The sequence below is a fragment of the Phasianus colchicus genome, chromosome 11, assembly GCF_987193195.1.
Source record: "Phasianus colchicus chromosome 11, bPhaCol1.hap1.1, whole genome shotgun sequence".
Classification (NCBI taxonomy): Eukaryota; Metazoa; Chordata; class Aves; order Galliformes; family Phasianidae; genus Phasianus; species Phasianus colchicus.
The window spans coordinates 5599524-5617483 of NC_143446.1; the positions used below are offsets into that span (position 1 = coordinate 5599524).

Here is a 17960-nt window from a genome sequence, read left to right on the forward strand (position 1 = left end):
TTTAGGCATAAATTCTGACTACAAGAAGTTCATGCTAATGACTGTAATAAGGAGCAGTAAGTGCCAATAAGGTACTCAGGTGCTTTGACTAGAAGTCTCAGTGTTGAAAGCATTACTCCCTTTCTGCTGAGGTGTGATGAGAGTTGATGTACAAATATTCCATGCTTAGGGCTGAGATGAATAAGGTGTAACTGGAATTTCAAACTACTTTTCAATAAAGTTCTATAAGTTAATAACACCATATTATTCTATTCCCTATTTTCCCTTAGGAAAATAAGGTAATTATTTAAGTAATGTCTTTATGGAAGGCAAATAGGAAAACAATCATATAAGGCATGACTATATTTCCTGAGCATGGTAAATAAAACAAAGTTATATTTCACAGCATACTCCTATATGAGTACCTCAGAGTTTCTTCTGAAATTAGAATTATAGAATGAATACAGCTGGAAAAGACCTCTAAGATCATCAAGTCCAGATCAAGGTATCATCACCATGTCCACTAAACCATGTCTCTCGGTGCCACATCTCCACATTTCTTCAACTCCAGGGAAGGTGACTCCACCGCTTCCCTCGGCAGCTCATTCCAATGCCTCACAACCCTCTGTGAAGAAATTTTTCCCAGTATTCAACCTGAACCTCCCCTGACTTAATGCCATTACCTCTCTTCCTACTGCTGTTACCTGGGAGAAGAGACAGACTCACACCTCACCACCAACTCCTTTCAGGTAACTGTAGAGCATTATAAGGTCTCCCCTGAGCCTCCTCTTCTTCAGGACAATCCCAGTTCCTCAGACACTTCCCATAAGACTTGTGCTCCAGACCATTCGCCAGCTTTGTTGCTTTGTTTCTCGGGACATGCTCCAGCACCTCAGTATCTTTCTGTTTTCATTGTAAGCTCTTTTTTAATGAGATCCAGATGAAGTCTTGCTGTTTTGTGGATCAGCATTTGGAGAATATTATTACACATTTTTATATAGTTAATTTTGGCCGATGCTAATTTGAAATTAAACTTCTCTGAATGTTACTGTCATGCTTGTTTTCAAGCCCTAGATGACATAACTTCAGTACTTACTATGCTGTTTATTTTCAAAGCTGAAGTCATTTGTTGAAAGATGAATTGTGCCAGAGCATAGCTGTTTAAAGGTTGCATCATCTCTAAATGGTGCTGAAGTAGAAAAAGTAAATTTAAAGGGGTAGCATTTCACCTTAACTAATGTTTGGAGCACATTCTAATAAATGCAATGAATCTAATGCTAAAGAACAGAGGAGCCTCTCTTTGGCTCTTTGTGGTTTCTTAGATCTATTTCCTGTCATGAAGAAGCAATCAGCTGCTGACATTTGTTAAGGTCTGTGCTCTGGTTGACTTATTGTCTCTATAAGGTCAAGTTACCATTAATCACTGAAGAAACTGTATTACTTTAAGATTGTTTTTTATTGTTAAAGGGGCAGCTACACTATGAATTCACTGAGTTATGTAGCCAACATAATTCTACTTTAATTTGTTATATATGATGTCCAATAATGTATTTATTGTATGCATTGCTGCACTGTAAATAAAACTAGTTAACAAAACATGTTTTCAGTCAAATTCAACAGCATTGCTATTAAACAAATAATCAGAACTGGAGTTTTAAATATCCTTTACAAAGCAGTGAATCTTTTTTTTTTTTTAAAGAGACCTTTAAGCTGGCTGTCCGTATGAATTGGTCACTTTTCTCCTGAAACAGGTTTGGTGTTAACTTTGAACATGGTACTTTCCTTTCTGCCCTGTGGCTTTTGTAGTCTTGAGTAATGTGGATGTCCTTGTTTTTCTGTGCCTATTAGATTAACGTGGTTGAGCTGATACTCCACAACAAATAGCATTACAAAACTTAATTTCGTTTATACATCTTCAGTTTTCAAGTAATTTTTTAATCCCTATATGAAATTTCAGAACAAATTTGGAAATAAAAATAAGTTATAAGTAATAGTTTTGTAAGCTTGTGATGTACTTATAATGTAAATATATTTATCTTCTTTATTGGCAAAATTATTTGATAACGTCCTCAATATGCAACTCATGTAGTAAAAGACTGGATTTCAGACTTAGTATCTTGTCTGCATTTATGAAAAAAACTAGTATGAGTCAGTAATACAAATGCTTTCTTCGTTATTTTCTTACTAATTGCATATTCATACAGAACTCATTACTGAACAATGTTTTAGTATCACATTCCAGCATAAACAATTTATTTGCTTATTACCATCAGTTATTTTTAAAAAAAAAAAGAAAAAATTGAAGAGATCTTTAAGAAATATATTGCCAAGTGCAGTGTTTGCCATTGATCATTAAGATGCTTGGTTCTTTCTGTGGTGGGCCTCACTGGGAAAAAGATTTTCCAAAAGCGTAATGAGTTGTTTTATTACATTGTTCAAATAACTTCCACTGATAAGATAAATTTAGTTTAACAGATAACATTTTGTCCAATGTTAAAAATGAATAACATTTTGTTGAAACTTGCGGTGTTCTATGTTTTATTTTTGTTTTATGTGTGGCAGATTTTTACTTGCTATTAGTAAAACTGGGAAAGGTACTTTTAAGCTTTGGCCTGAATGAAGAAGATAAAGGGATACCATCTCTCTCTTTTTTCTTTTTTTCTTTTGTTTTTTTATACTACAGAGTGCTTTCTCAACAAGTTGTTTTGTTTGTTAGTTTGCTTTATTTTCATTCTTATTTACTCCAAAGCAGTTAATTGCTAGATTACACATACAGCTTGCAAAAGTCTAGAAAACTATCTGCTTCTTAGGCCTTAGTGATTGGACTATTGTGTTTTATCACAATAACTGCAGTTTGTAACAGCTCATAATTTCTCTTTCTAACTAATTACAATGACACTTTAATGTTGAAAATCACATTGAGTGATCTTAGGAAGAATCGCAAAACAGTATGAGATGGGATATTAGAGACAAAAGAGTGTAAAAGAATTTTTGTACGAAGGAAATAGGGGGATCTTCATGTATTACTGATTACACATATATATCCTTGATTTCTATCTCCCTTTTTTTCCTGCAGGGCCAAGGCTTTTCGTGGAAAAAAGGTCCATGGAGAATATGATATTAAGGTTGAACAGGTAATTAAATGACTCAACCATTCAGATTGTGGTTTGGTTTTTATTTTGCATAGATACAGAGCTAGATACAAATGTATATGTAGTTTGCACACTATATATATGTGTAAAGTACTCCAAAAGTAATGCCTCCTATTTTATTATGTTGGCCCACAACATCAGAGATGGATGTTTGGTGATATGGTAGTAGAGGCTGAACCTTCCCATCAGTATTCCATTACATTTTGTTGGTATGTGGCAGATGGCAGAAGAGGCAGTCTAATAAAATAATGTATGACATGGAAGTGTGTATGGAGAAAAAGGGTGTGATAGAATTTCTCTATACGGAAAAAGTAGCCCCCACTGACATTCAATGCTTGCTGAAAGTTTCTGGAGAGCAAATGGCAGATGTGAGCACAGTGAGACTGTTTCAGCAGTGGCAATAGCAACAGTGAGCTACCTCCTCTGCTGCAGCTTGTTGTGAAATGTGGTATGCAGGCTTTTGCTCATCACTGTCAAAAAATGTAGAGCTAATGGTGATGACTATGTTATAAAATACTGTTCTATAGCTTAGAATTGGCTTTATCAAATGGTGTTATCGTGCTCTTTGTATCTGTTGTAGTTTCCATGAAAATAATTAGGAGGCATTACTTTTGGAGCAACCTACAGACATATTGATGTGTACTTGCAGTCCTTTGTACTTCAACAAAAACTCTCAAGTCAGCTTACCTAAATTTGCTTTAATTCTACAACACCTTGCTTGGCTCTCTTCTTTACACCACTAAATATCTGTCTCGTGTTGGCTTGGAACAGTTTCATAGGGATCTTCAACAGTATTGGTGGAGAGAGAGTAAAAAGAAAATGCTATTTTGTCTCCAGATACTATTCACACATAACAGACTGCTATCTGTGCTGATACCTGTGCATTCTTTACTATTAACAAAAGCTCTGTGTGACTAGAGTTTCCTTCATATGATCTCTCTTAGGACCAGATCTACCTTAAATCAGTATGAATTTAAGGTTTCTGAACCCTCTTAATCACTCTACATACAGTAATACATCAGCACAATAAATTGTGTACAAATATTACTAACTTTAGTTCTTTTTTTTATTACTAAAGAGCGTTATTTTATTTTTGTACTACTTACAGCATCCAACCTATAATCTACAATATTTTCTGTCATGTGCTATGCCTTTAAAGTACAAAATCTATACTGTGAATCTTCTTAATCATAGAATATTAATGAATGGCAGAGATTATTTGTCAATCTCAGGTTAAAAAAAAAAAAGATTTTACAATATACAAACATGCCAATCTCCCACCTTTTGCAATGTTTTTACAGTAGTCTTAAATGTTCCCCATGTGTTTAGAACATCATTGTAATGATTAAAGAAAGTATGTAAGCATATGGAATTTAATGAAGAGACATTCGTGCCTGAAGTCAAGAGCATACTTAAGCCCCTGAGTTGGAATGGTGGTTAGAGTAGTCAATACCTGCCTTAACTGACCACTAAATTCTTGAAGCCTTACCCAGATTTCACTTATAAACCTTCAATTACACGATTTTTCAAGAGCAGACTAATGAGAATTCTGACAGTCTCTATCCTTTATTAGTGTCTGGGATAGCACAGACACTTTTGTTTATCCTCCAGAAGACACTTGGCTGCATTTCAATTATTCTGCTGTGTAATGTTATTGTAAAGTGCTTTGAGAAATCTAAGCTGATGAAAGACTGGGTAAATGAAAAACATCCTGTCCGTTTATTTCAAATAACTGTAGATTTAGAGTATGGATTTGGTTCCTTTCAAATGCCAAATTTTCAGTGTGAGAACACAGAAAATTATTTACTTGTGAGTTTTGCAAGTCAATTGTGTAGTAGCACCAAATTTTTTTGAAAATAGAGTAAAAGCACAAAAAAGTAATGAAGTATATGAAGGGAATGGGAGAAAAATCAAAACACAACTGTCGTAAGAAATTATTGTGTCATATTTCTCTTCACATTGGTTTTATGCTATTTGCTTCAAAACATTAGGTACATTTTGTTCTGCCTGCGTTAATCTCTATTGTACACGATAGCAAGCAAATATTATCTCTACTGTGTACCAGTCCTTTACACAGCTTTTTACTTTTTTCTTTATATTTAATCCAAATGTGTAATCCAAATGTGTTGTGCCATTACCCATACTGTGACCCACACTGTTGGTTTAATATTCTTTCAGTGCTCATTGTGTTCTAAATATATATTGTTAGCAGTTCAGATACATAAAGAAAGGGCTTTGGGGAAATTAAAATAATACAAATTGGCTAATGTGAATCCTCTCTTCATAGGCAGAATTCTCAGAAATCAACTTGATAGCCCATGCTGATGGCAATTATGCAGTAGATATCCAAGTATTTCGAAATGGCACTAAAGTTGTCAGGTAAGAAAAACAAGATAACAGCAGAAAGCAATAGGTGGCATAATTTATGCATGTAAGATGTACTACTTCTATGTGTGGTGGAGATTTTGACAAATACAACACACTTTGATCACTAAGCATGACAAAAATCTTGAACAGCGGAGTAGATCTTGAGACAGGAAGTAAATCTCTCAACATTTAAATCACATGGAAAATGGAGCAGGTCCCCTTTGAACTGTTGGAAACTGGCACTTACCTGACTTCAGCTGCTGAGGATTTTCTCACAGAGGCCATCCATGCAGCTCCTCACTACCAAAATTTTGCCATTTAAGCTCAATATAAAAGGAAATTAAGTCTGGTATAAATACATGTATGGGAATCAGAGTTATCAATTTGACTCATATTTCTGTCAGATTTATGCAGTCTTGGTGATTTAGTATGCATCAGACTGTTGTAGATGAGAAATAATTGTTTATAGCATTGAGTGTTTTCTATTCATTGAATCATAGAATGGCTCAGGTGAGAAGGAATCTTAAAAATCATCTAGTTCTGTTGTGCTGTTAGGCAGGATTGCCAACCACTAGACCAGGCTGCCGTGGGCAAGATGGGACTTCACAGGGGCTGAGCAGAAGATTACCTCCCTCACCTTCTGGCCGCAACTCCTTGTCAGGGCTGCTCCCAACAAGTTCTTTCTCCAGGCTACAGTTATCTGGGATTGCCCCAATCAAAGTGCAACACCTTGCCCTTGGCCCTGTTGAACCTCATTAGGTTTAGATAGGTCCACTTTCCAAGTCTGTCCCAGGCCTGTCTGGATGGTATCCCTTCCTTCTACTTTATCAACTGCACCACTCAGTGTAGTATCATCAGCAAACTTGCTAAGGGTATGCTCAATCCCACTGTCTGTCATTGATAAAAATGTTGAAGAGCACTGGTCCCAAGACAAATCCTTGGATGCCACTCATGAACAGCCTCCATGAACACCTGGGCACAGATCCATTTCCCACATCACTCTGGCTGCTGGCAGAGGCATTTGTCTGCTCTGTTTATCAGTTTCTGAGAACAACAGACATAGAAGTATACCAAGAACATATTCAGAGTTTATATAAGTGATTTGTTTATCTTTCAGTGGCAAAAAAAAAAACAACTTGAAAAGCCATGATAACTTGTCTCTCTTCTTAATAGAGCTGCAGTATTTTCTAGATGCTGATATTCTCAAAAATAATTTGATCATTGATTAATACCAATATATCTCTTTCTTGCTAGGTCATTCAGACCTGATTTTGTCCTTGTTCGGCAACATTCTTTCAGTATGGCAGAAAATGAAGATTTCCGAAACTTGATTATTGGACTGCAGTACGCAGGCATCCCTAGTGTCAACTCCTTGGAATCAATCTATAACTTCTGTGACAAACCATGGGTGGTAAGTGATGTACTGAAAAGTTCTCTTGGTGCAAACTTAGAACTTACTTCTGTTTGCTTATTTAGTTCTTGCTCATGAACCCTGAGTGACCAACCATAAAGTCACAGAGCAGTGAAACATTTGTGAGAGGAATAAAAAGCAAACTTAAGGTATTTAAACCTTTTTTTTTTCTTTTCCAAAAAGACAGTGTAGGCAGTGTGGAGATAGAGAAAAATATTTGTGGTATAAATACTGAAATAAGTGAGGAAACTAATGGAAAGCCTATCCACTACTAACATCCTTCCTCAAGTGAGGAAAGTATTTATTCACAATTTGTGTGGGAAAAGCGAGCTGAGAATATTTCTCATATTTGTGGTTTTGAACATAATTTAAAGACTTTTAGCCAGTGTGTTCCTCATGCCTGCAAAATTTTTGGGGCTATGCTTCAGTGAGGAAACCTGAAGCTATTAGTTTCATCATTTGAAAGCTCTTTTCATAATCTTGGGCACATTGGGTAGGAGTTGACCTTTTTACAGTTACACCTGGAGTAATGAGGCACATTGGAGAATCACTGAAACAGTTTTAGTGTAGAAGCTAATTCTGCTTCTCATTGCACGCTTTGTAGTGATGGAGGTAGGCTTGGATGATATTTTTGTTCATAGAGAACTAATTAGCATTAACAAGTTAAAATATGATGCAGTAAAAGATGATTATGGATGCTACTATCATTTCCTTTCATAAATGTGTTCAGTTGCCAAGACCTAATGAAGCTTTAAAGGATACTACTTGCTATAAGTAGCCAGCAAGTCCTGCTTTTTTCCTCTTGATGCTTAAGTAAGAAAATAACTTAGTACAAGTATTCTTCACACTAAAGGAAAGCTTTATTGAATACTTTGTGGCCTCAAAGATGTTTATTTTACATTTACTTTGAAAGCCACCACAGAATGCTGTCAGAATGTTGAAACATGCATATCTTGCAGTTAATTTTATCATACTTTTGTGTTGCAATAAACTACAGCAGAGAATAAAGAATTGATAGAGTATTCACAGCTTTCCAGAATACATATTGTACGTTTCTGAATCAGGCATGTTTAAATGCAATAATTATTCTGTAAAAAGAAACCCAATATTCTTCCGGTGGCATTAGTATTGTGGCTCTTCCTACCCCAAACCAAGATGTGTTTCTTCTATCTGATCTCATTTCACAGATGTGAAATGAGCTGATTATCCTTTCTGATAATAGCTGAGGGTAACTGAGTGTTGTAGAAATTGTTACTTGCTGTAATAACTGCCACATCTGCTTATGTTCAATTTATTTATTTTCATATATTCTCTTTGCTTAATTTTCAGTACTATTTCCAAGCCCAGATATGAATGCCATTAAATTTTTTTCAGCTAAGCTTACTTTATTTGAATATAGAGAATGATTTTAGTTTTACTGACTATTTTCTACCTTGCTATTTCTACCTCTGACAGCCAGAATACATTTTATTTGAACTGCTTAAATTTTATACAGTCTCAGTACATTTCACATCTCTTAGATATTTTGAGAGGAAATATCTATCCTGAAGAATTTTTAAAGTATCAGGTCACTCGTTTCAAGCCAACATCTTTCACTTTAAAATTTACTGCCACATTTCCTTGAATGGAAGTTGTTTTCATTATGATGTGTAACAGAAGGATTGCCTCAGTTCTGCTTTACTACCCGTGGCCATCAGCTGAGACTGCAAACGTGCAAGTGGTTCCTCTTATAAGTTTATAACTGGACTGTACCTTAATTTATCCTACTTTAAAAGAGTGCAGAATTTTAACCTGAGGAAAAAATAGTTTATCAAAATATGAGGGGTCTTGTTTGTGCTTTAACTTGGAATTTTGTGATTTCTATTCTCTGTTGTAATGGGAGACGCAAAGACAACCATATTCATCCACATTTCATTGTGAAATCTTTTTCGAGTGCAGGGACGGTGGCCACTACAAGACATCATGTGGACCTGTTACAAGTCATGTCTGGATTTAATATTCAAAGTGTAAAAATCCATGGTCCTTTGATTTAGCCAGTCTCATAAATATTCAAGTAATGCAGCAGAATGTGAGACCTGTTTATTTTATTATTCTAGCTTGTTAGATTAACCCTAACTCAAATGTGCTACCTTGCCTATGTAAAATCCTGACAGCAAACTATATTCTAAAGAAAAATAAATGAGAAGAAAAATAGGTTTCACTTCATACATACTTTTTTTAATAAAGTGAATCTTAGCATCAGGAAAGAGTATATTTAGCAATCATGAGTGTCCATGTCAATTTTGCAGTAGTGCAAGTAAGCAAAAATGTGCGTAGACGCACAGTAGATTAGGCTCATCTCTTCACAGTGCATCATGGTTGCCTTGAACAATTCTCATTAGCGTGGAAGATCTGATATTTTTTATGAATACTTCTATAAAAATTGCAGATTCAAAGGCATGACAATTACAAAGTAAAAGTATAGATAAACTCAAACTATCATCCTTATTAATTGATAAGAAATAGATCTCTTCTGTAGTGGAAAATTCAATTTGCAGAAGTGAATTAAAATTCTATAACAGCAGAAGAACACAAAGTGATGCAAAGAGTCGCTGCGTTGACCCTAGGGGCTGAAAACTTACTGAATTAGCTGTGGACACCAATCATTTGTATTTGCGTAAGTGTAGAATCAGGAGAGCTGTGTAGAATTTGTAGACAGGGAAGTCAGAGAAGTTAGGTTAATTATAAGATGGCCGTGGAATAGAACAAGAGTTAGAATCCTAAATACATGATCTTTGTTTCCTAAGTTACTCTACTTCATAGTAACAGGTCTTTGCCTTTGTTAGAACATAGAACGCAGCATTTCTTTTCAACTCTGAAAACAGATTGACATCCTGCATTAGAAACTACTGCAAATTCCTCTAATTTTTTGATAGAATGCTGTACACTGCATCCGCAGCTGCAGGTTTCTGTGTCACTGCCAATAGACAGTCAGCAAGTTTCTATTTAAACTTTTATATTTGTATGTTATTGAAAGATGGGAGTGTGGTGGGAAAGTTGCCAGAACACAGTCAAAACATTTCTAAAATCAAGTCTTAAATCCTGTTTGCTAGTGTTGGGACATACATAGTTCCTTCAAATGCAAGTCAAAAGTTCAAAGCACGGTATAACCCTTTGAAAATTTAAGATGCTAGCAACTGTGGCAAAGAAAATATTGAATTGAATGTGTGTGCGGTGAGGTGTTTGCATACTGAAACATGTTAATGACTTGGGTTATTACAAAACTTCTCTTATTTCACTTCTGTGATAATACTTACCACCTACCTCATGAAAAATGTATGATCCTCGCCTTAGAGATGGCTTCTACTTAAATGCTAGTAAGAATGTCAGAACTCAGGTTAAAAGCATGAGTTTTACAAATAGAGACTGTTCTTTGTTACTAAGTGCACACGGAGCTGTGGAAGAACTGTTTTAAGTTAATAACTTCTCACAATAATTGGAATGTTTAGTTGCATTGTCATGTTGCAATGTCATAGGCTCTAATGAGATAAATTTGGCCTAGTTTAATTTACACTGGTTCAGTTGATACAGAAACAGATATTTTCTTTGCTGGATTTACAATCTATCTTATGATAGTACTCAAATCTAGCTGTGTGCAGCACCTGTTATCTCACTGACAAAACACCAAGATTTATAGACTAGTTATTTTATTACTTCAGAAAAATTCATTCCAGAAATAAGTGAGACCTTACTTCACTGAGGCTTATGAGACTGTAATCTTTCTGGTAGTATGTGATGTCAGTAAGCAAAGTATGTAATCTCAGAGGACAGAAGTAATTTAAAAAACTGAAAGTAACGACAATGCCTGAAGTAATCTCATGTTTATGATTAGGGCTGGGGTAATAATGTATATCTGAAAAAAGAATAAAATCCATTGCATTGTGTTGCTATTTTAAAGAAAATATATAGTTCTGTTTTGCCAGTGTATTTTTGCATACTTCTTATTATGATCAATGTGAAATTTGATTGTTTAAATGTTTGCATCAAGTGAACTTTGCTCTTGATTTTTACGTTTAATTGCAAATATTGATGACAGAAGCACAGTCTTGCAGTACTACAAATCACTAGCAGTGATCCATACTAACTGTTCATCTGTACTGTGTATAGCAAATATCCAATAAGTGGAATTGTGAAGTGAGATAAAGTTAACAGGTGAGGTTACTTAACATACAAACTCTGGCTTCCTTGTCAGGAGCTGTAAGGGTTCAATGTCCATAGCTGCTATAAATAGAATATTTTATTTTGATTAAACCTTGGCTATGACATAGCAGTTATTTTCATTACAGAAACTGAATTGCTGTTTCTAGGTTCAGATACTGATAATGTTTTAGCAGAGCATAGATGACAATTCTTGCAGCTGTATGTACTAATGATATATTTTTGAAGAGGAAGAAAATCCTTGTGTAATCAGCCCGATTCCATGATGGCTGTTCTTCCTCTTTCACTGAAGAGGAAAAACATAGCAGCATCCGTGGCTGTCTGTAAATCTGTTTTTCCTTAGTGTGACTTTGGGAGGCTGGTTGGTTTACAAGGATTCAAGAGTCTACTTAGACATTAACTACACAGTCATTCTGGTGAAGGAGATGGCAGAGCCTACAGAAAACATGTGAGCATTATGACCTTAGTTAGCTGCTGCCAAGCTGGTGGGAGCACTTGAAGCCCTGACTTGTTATAATCACAGAAGGGATGTAGGAGCCCACTGTAGCGTGTCAAGCTGCTGCATAGACATAACAACCTGTGAAGGGTGTCTGTCGCTGCACGGGTGGGAAGGCTGGATGCTGAGCAGACTCAGCCTCTAGTGAAGAAAACTGTTGGCATGGTGACAAAGTGCTACATCATTCTCCTGTTCAGCAGTGTGGGAAAAAGAGGGAGAAAAATAGGAATTCTTTTCTGGTCAACAGCTGGAAGAGTGGAATTAAGATCCAGAAAACAGACTTATCTGTATTTTAAAGGCACCTCAAAGATTCTGGTATTTTTTTATGAAAAGTGCCAGATGTAAGCTCATATACAAAAGATCACTGTGACTTTACTTCATTGTAGGAATTTTTTGCTATTTAAGATTTGAAATGCCGGAGTGATAGTATACTCTGTTATGTCAAAAGTGATTTCCTTGCTCATCTGCATTCATTCTGAGACTGATAATAATTTTTCCTTTTATCAGACTTCATTGTATTATAAACATCAGTTACTCTTTGTGCCTTTTCCTACAGTTCATGAGTCAACACTCAAGTGAGTTTTGAGCAAATTTGAAATTTTTTCCATCTTGCTCCTTTTGCCAAACTTGCGTAACTCCATGACCTCATGTGTTGTATTTTGCTTCATGTTGTTTTTGCAGATTTTCTCCTTACTTATCTTCATCTTTCTCTTATTGAACACTTTGTTTCTCTGTTCTCATCTTCCTATTTTGGAAGGTTGATTTTGACTGTCTTTTGATGCTTTCTGATAGTATCAGAATTTTTTCCCCGACTTGTGTTCTCCTTCATTTGTCGCTATAAGAAGTTGCACTTTTGTGCTTTCTCACTTTTCAAGATATACTTTCATAATCTGAGCTGCAGACTGGGGCACTGACAAGAAGGTTACAGGCACTCTGCAGGGAGAAGCATATAAAAGAAATAAGCTCTGTTCATTCCAGCTTCCCGTTGACAGAAATTATTGAAGCTATGCCAGTAGGCAGACACAGGCACATACATACATTTAAATATTGTGTCCTAGTATTTTTGGAGAATGAATAACATAAAATGAATGTCCATGAGAAGAAAAGTCTTTCTGAAAATCTATGTACTGTAAACTTAATTTTATGAGTCAATCTCTAGTGCTATTTTGTCTTAATGAGATAAAATATAAATTTCTTACCAAATAAATTGTGTTTTTAACCACGCTAGCAAGGTTGATCTACCTGATAGAAAATACTGGGGACAGTGAGCAGCCAAAACTTGGGAGTATGTGGATCCCACCCACTCATGCTGTTTAGTATCCTTTTTCTACTCTTATACTTCAGGAAGCCATGGTAGCAAAGGAGTTCCTTCATTTCAGGAGCTGCACCTCTCTTCCTCAAGATTTGCTTTCTTAGGTACTAGATGTCATTGCATGACTGACAATGTCTGAACATATCACAATGTGTGACGGTCCCCTCAACAAATTCAATTTGCCTCTTTGAAAGCACTTACACAAAGGGAGAATATTTTTTAAAAACCAGTTTCATGGCTCTTATTCAACTGAAGGTATTATGTAAGACAGCCAGAGAACAAACAGTCCACATGTGCTATTCTTCTAGTCTTGATCTGAGCAGAACTTTAAGCATAAAAACTGTAGTTTACTTCTCTGTCAGCCAGTGAAGATCTTGGTGTCTTTGCTCAGTCTGCCAGCTAAAGCTAAAACACATTGATGGATTTGTATTGCGAGAGCTAAAGTAAATTCACAAAACTGTGTCAGAAGGAAGGTAAAAACATTTTAAGCTTTTTGGTTAAAAGTAAATTACTAGCAAGTTTGAATACTAAATTGGAGCAAAGAACATAATAATTATTGATTTTTTTTTAAATACGTTACAAAGGAATCTACATCAAACAGTCATTTCCTGTTTGTACCTATTCATAGGGAAGAACAGAGCAAAGTGACAATAACTTTGCAAAAAAATTCAAGAATGTAGTGAAAAAAATCTGAAGCTACTTTTGCATTAAATTAGCAACTTCATTCCTGCAATAAAAAGCAAACATGAATTTGCTTAAGTTTACTTTCCTAAAATATGAAAGTTCACATGAAATTACTTGAGAACAGCAGAGAACTTTAATGATTAGTTTTTACAGGACTGATTTTACTTTTACAGGAGTATTTTCATATATCTGTTTGAAGTACTTATATGTAAATTCATTGTATGTTTTCCTTTGACTACTATTTAATCTAATGCTATGAGGCTAACTTAATGCAAAAGTAGTTTCAGATTTTTTCACTACATTCCTGAATTTTTTTGCAAAGTTGTTGTCACTTTGCTCTGTTCTTCTCTGTACTAAGGAGCAGAACTGGGAACTCTTGACATCCATTATGGACTTTCACTGCACTGAACATTTCCAGAGGCAAAAAGTTGAAGCAGATCTTTATCAATTTCTTAGCTTCTACTGGAAAGAAACTATATTTAAATAAATCTAGAAACTGACATACCTATCACTAACATCCTTGTTCTATGAAGTGCTTCTTCTCTAGTTTACAGTTCAGTTTATATCACTGTAGAGCATAACATAGTTTGGATGCTGGCCACCTCAAAAGTCCTGGGACTTTCTGTGCTGGACTTGAAAGAGTATGTTTCCTGATCCTGTCTTGGATGGTAGCATTCCATCACTGAGCTTTGCCAACACATAATATGAAAATTTTTTATTGGTTTTCCTCATCTTGTAGCAAGAAGATTAGGAAAATCCATGTAGGTATGAAGCCTGTATTGATCGAGTTTGAATTTTGTGAATGAATTTGTATATGCACATGCTTGTGTCTATGCACATTTCAAGAGAGGAAAAAATAACAAGATATTTAGGCAGTTTTAAAATAAGAGTTTACTTTTCAACAGTTCTGTATGTAAATAATGCATTGTTTCTGAAAAGAACTTCATGTTGAGACATCTGAGCACCTGCAAAAAATTTCATTAACTTCTGAGGGTCCTTAACAATTGGAGGGTTATATCTGCAAAAATACTGTTCGCATTGTAGAGCTGACTCTTCCTATCATAATGTGAAGCTTCATTGAATTAAATTTTATTATTTTCTAAAAAAAATATTTTAACTGGAGAATCTCATACTGGGGGAGGAGAGCAACAAAAAGGAAACCCATGCCACACAGTAAAATCTCTTTATTGTAGTGAGACTGAAATTCTTCTGAAAAGTGCTTAAGCACACACCCAAGTCTCATTAAAGTAAACAGGTGCACAAACGTTTCCTTGAAGAGGACACTGAACTCAATGTTCCCATAACAGTGGAATCAACTGCACATTTGTATTGCTGCCAACTGCACCCAAGAAAGAGTTTTTATTTCAATGACTCAGTTCATAAAATTTTGTTTCTTTTTCTATCTTTTCATTCTAAAATAAGAAGTTCCAAGTCATCTTGATCTCAGCCGCATGGTATGACTAGTTCTTTTCTGACAAGTACCACTTGGTCTGTTTCTATGCTTTATGCTTGTAACTATTATTTCCTTTTTTAATTCTCATATTTTCCTTATAGCTCACTTTCCTCAATGTCTGGACATTCTGTCACTGCCTCTTCCATTAGTCAAGGTGTTTTGTATTGCCAGATGCCTTGCTGCTCAAATTTGCAAGTCAGGATGAAATGTTTTTCTATCTCTAACTGTGATCCTCTTTTAGCTTTTTTTTTTTTTTTTTTTTTAAAACATCCTGCTTCTCTAACTCTTGGAGGAAAGAAAAAATTTACTCTCAAGAGAGCAGTTTATATGTGGGAGCTCTGCATCTTTTTCAAGGGCATGAGGTTTTTATTTAGAAGTGGTTTTTGTATTATCCTTTTGAAGTTCTTAATGATTAGAATACCTTGTCAGATATAACTGATGGGAAAGTATTCCAGCAGTAATTTGCAGTTGTGATTGCAATTGAAGTGAGAGGAGATGTATTTAAACCACGGGAAAGCTGCAGAAATCAAATAAATGCCTGTGGAAATTCTGGATAATGTGAAGCAGAGATGCCCAGATCTTTCTGGGAAGGATCAATGTGATCCACACAGGCTCAACACCTTCATCTCAGTGGGTGCAGGTAGACATCCCAGTGGGTAAGTAGGGAGTTGAAGATGAAGGAGCTGAGGAGATTGCAGCTGCAGTCAAGGGTGAAGGGGAGGAAAGGACAAGATATTAGTCCCTGAACAACGGGCTGAGCAGCACGACTTGAATAAAAACTAGTGCAGAAGGGCAGCTTAACTTGGTGAGCAGCACCAATATTCTCATGTGAGGCTGGACTCCAAAAAGGTTGGGAAACAATTCAGTTTGTGTTATAAAATTACTGCTTTAATTACGATGCGAGTTCCCTGTAACTTATCTTTCCATTCACAATCCAACTACTGCAGGAACATCAAGATCTTTTGTCAGTTCCCATCTTATCTGTATTCTGTTAATGTGCCCAAACTGATCTGTAGGCAATGTTCCATTGTTAAGTTACCTCGTCAAACTCTGAATTGACTTTGAAAGTTTGAATACTTTCATTAAGTTGTCTGTCAGATCCTACTGACAGAAAGTACTGAAGTTACAGTCTGCTGTCTGTCCTCTGTGGTTCTCGTAGTAGGTATCAACACATCAAACGTGTATATGCCTTCTGGAAAAGTACTTGATGTTTACTAAGTCCTAATAGAGGAAACGTAGTTGAATCACAGCAAAGAACCAGTATTATGACAAAAAAAGGAGTAACACAAATACTGCGCAGGTAGTAGTAGAAGTAAAAAACCAATACCAGCAAATACAAATGCAGGAACTGTAAAAATAAGGGATGATGAAAAATCTTGGTTAAATTCACTCCCACAAAGTGCATGTGGCAAATGTACCCTTTCACACAATCACTTAATTTCTTTTCCCACTGAAGGGCCTACAAGTATTTGTTGCTCAGTCTGCTGGCTTCCGGGTGCCTGCTATCTTTGCACTAATGATACTGAGTGCTTGTGCTTTTGAATGTTTCTTACTCTTACAAGGCAGCCATATTTTTCTTGAAGGATCAGATTTACAAGCCGCAGCCTAAAAATGGTTTTCCTTCATCAGGACAGTTTTCAGGGTGGGATCTGAAATGGGTTAAAAAAAAGTCAACGTGTTGCAACATTTGGTTAACACAGTCCAATCTTTCAACTGTTGTTCATCATCTGCTTTTAAGAAATTTATGTTCAAAGAAAGCTCTCAGAAATACTAAATACTGAAATTATGTTAGAAACTTTAAAAATTTTACTTCAGCAACTTCACCCACAAACACTGATATGCATTTCATTTTTATTTGGGAAAGGGTAAATTTTCATGTGGAAATACAGGAATAAAATACATCTCAGCAGTCAAAGATATAAATTTCAAAAGCAATGTTTTTTTGGCAACGTAGCAATCAACTTTTTTAAACTTGTTTCTCTACTGCTGGGGCATGTCAGCTCACCTGGTTTGGAGTCCAGACAATCGTGAGACCGTTTAGGTTGTTATCATGCAGTAGTGATGGTGGTTGGACTTATTTAATTGTCAGTTGAAGCCAGCCTTAAATTGTAAAGGGCATAGATAGTGAACACAAACAATAAAGGAAAATCTCTGACAAAATTGGTCTTGTAATATGTAGGTGAGAGACACTTCCCTAGAAGGGGACAGTTTTACAGGCAACTATGAAGTAGTTTGTTGCATCAAAATTTTATTCAACATACCACGAAACTCTCCACTAGAATGGACAATGGTATAACGTATTGTTCTATCTGGAAAGAGAGACTAGAAACTTGCTGTTATTAAAGGTAGCACAAAGCACCATCATATCTAATTAATTTTTTAAAGGAAAAGTTTGCAGTTTGTTCAGAAAAAAACATATGACCATTTCAGGGATGAGATGATTGTAATTAAGCAAATTTTAACTCATCTAAAGCAATAAGCAAGTCATTATTCAAATCTTTGAGATTAACTAAGTGAATTTTTTTAGCCATTCATGATAGAGTGCACTACACACAGTCAAATTTATGGAATTCTATTCTTAGTGTAACAAAATCCCATAAAGCTTTTGTATCAAGTCAAAAAGTCATTATCTTTTTGACTTATTATTTCTTCTTATCTATGCCATACTTTATTGGAGAGGAGAAAAAGTGATTTTATCCTGTTCTTTTTGAGAGGCACTGTCTCTGAAGACTCCTGCTGAAATTTTAAGTTCTTTAAAGTTATTTTGTTTCATAACCGTTAAAAACTTACAGGACTTTTGATATGTCTACAAAATACTTCATATACATATCATGTAGTTCTGCCAGTGTTCTCTGTTTCATGAACATCCCATACCAGAGAACGTTCAGCACAGGATTAGATATTAATTC

The 17960-nt window shown here is 35.5% G+C and overlaps 1 protein-coding gene across 2 annotated transcripts in view; it reads left to right on the top strand.

Annotated features, from left to right (window-relative positions):
- The window catches only part of SYN2 (synapsin II), a 148771-nt gene that overhangs the window by 43976 nt on the left and 86835 nt on the right, over positions 1-17960 (top strand). For both annotated transcript variants that reach the window (XM_031609057.2, XM_090148074.1), the window contains exons 2-4: positions 3056-3113; positions 5419-5510; positions 6753-6909. In XM_031609057.2, the coding sequence (XP_031464917.2) occupies positions 3056-3113; positions 5419-5510; positions 6753-6909 (307 nt within the window). The remainder of the gene's footprint in view (positions 1-3055; positions 3114-5418; positions 5511-6752; positions 6910-17960) is intronic.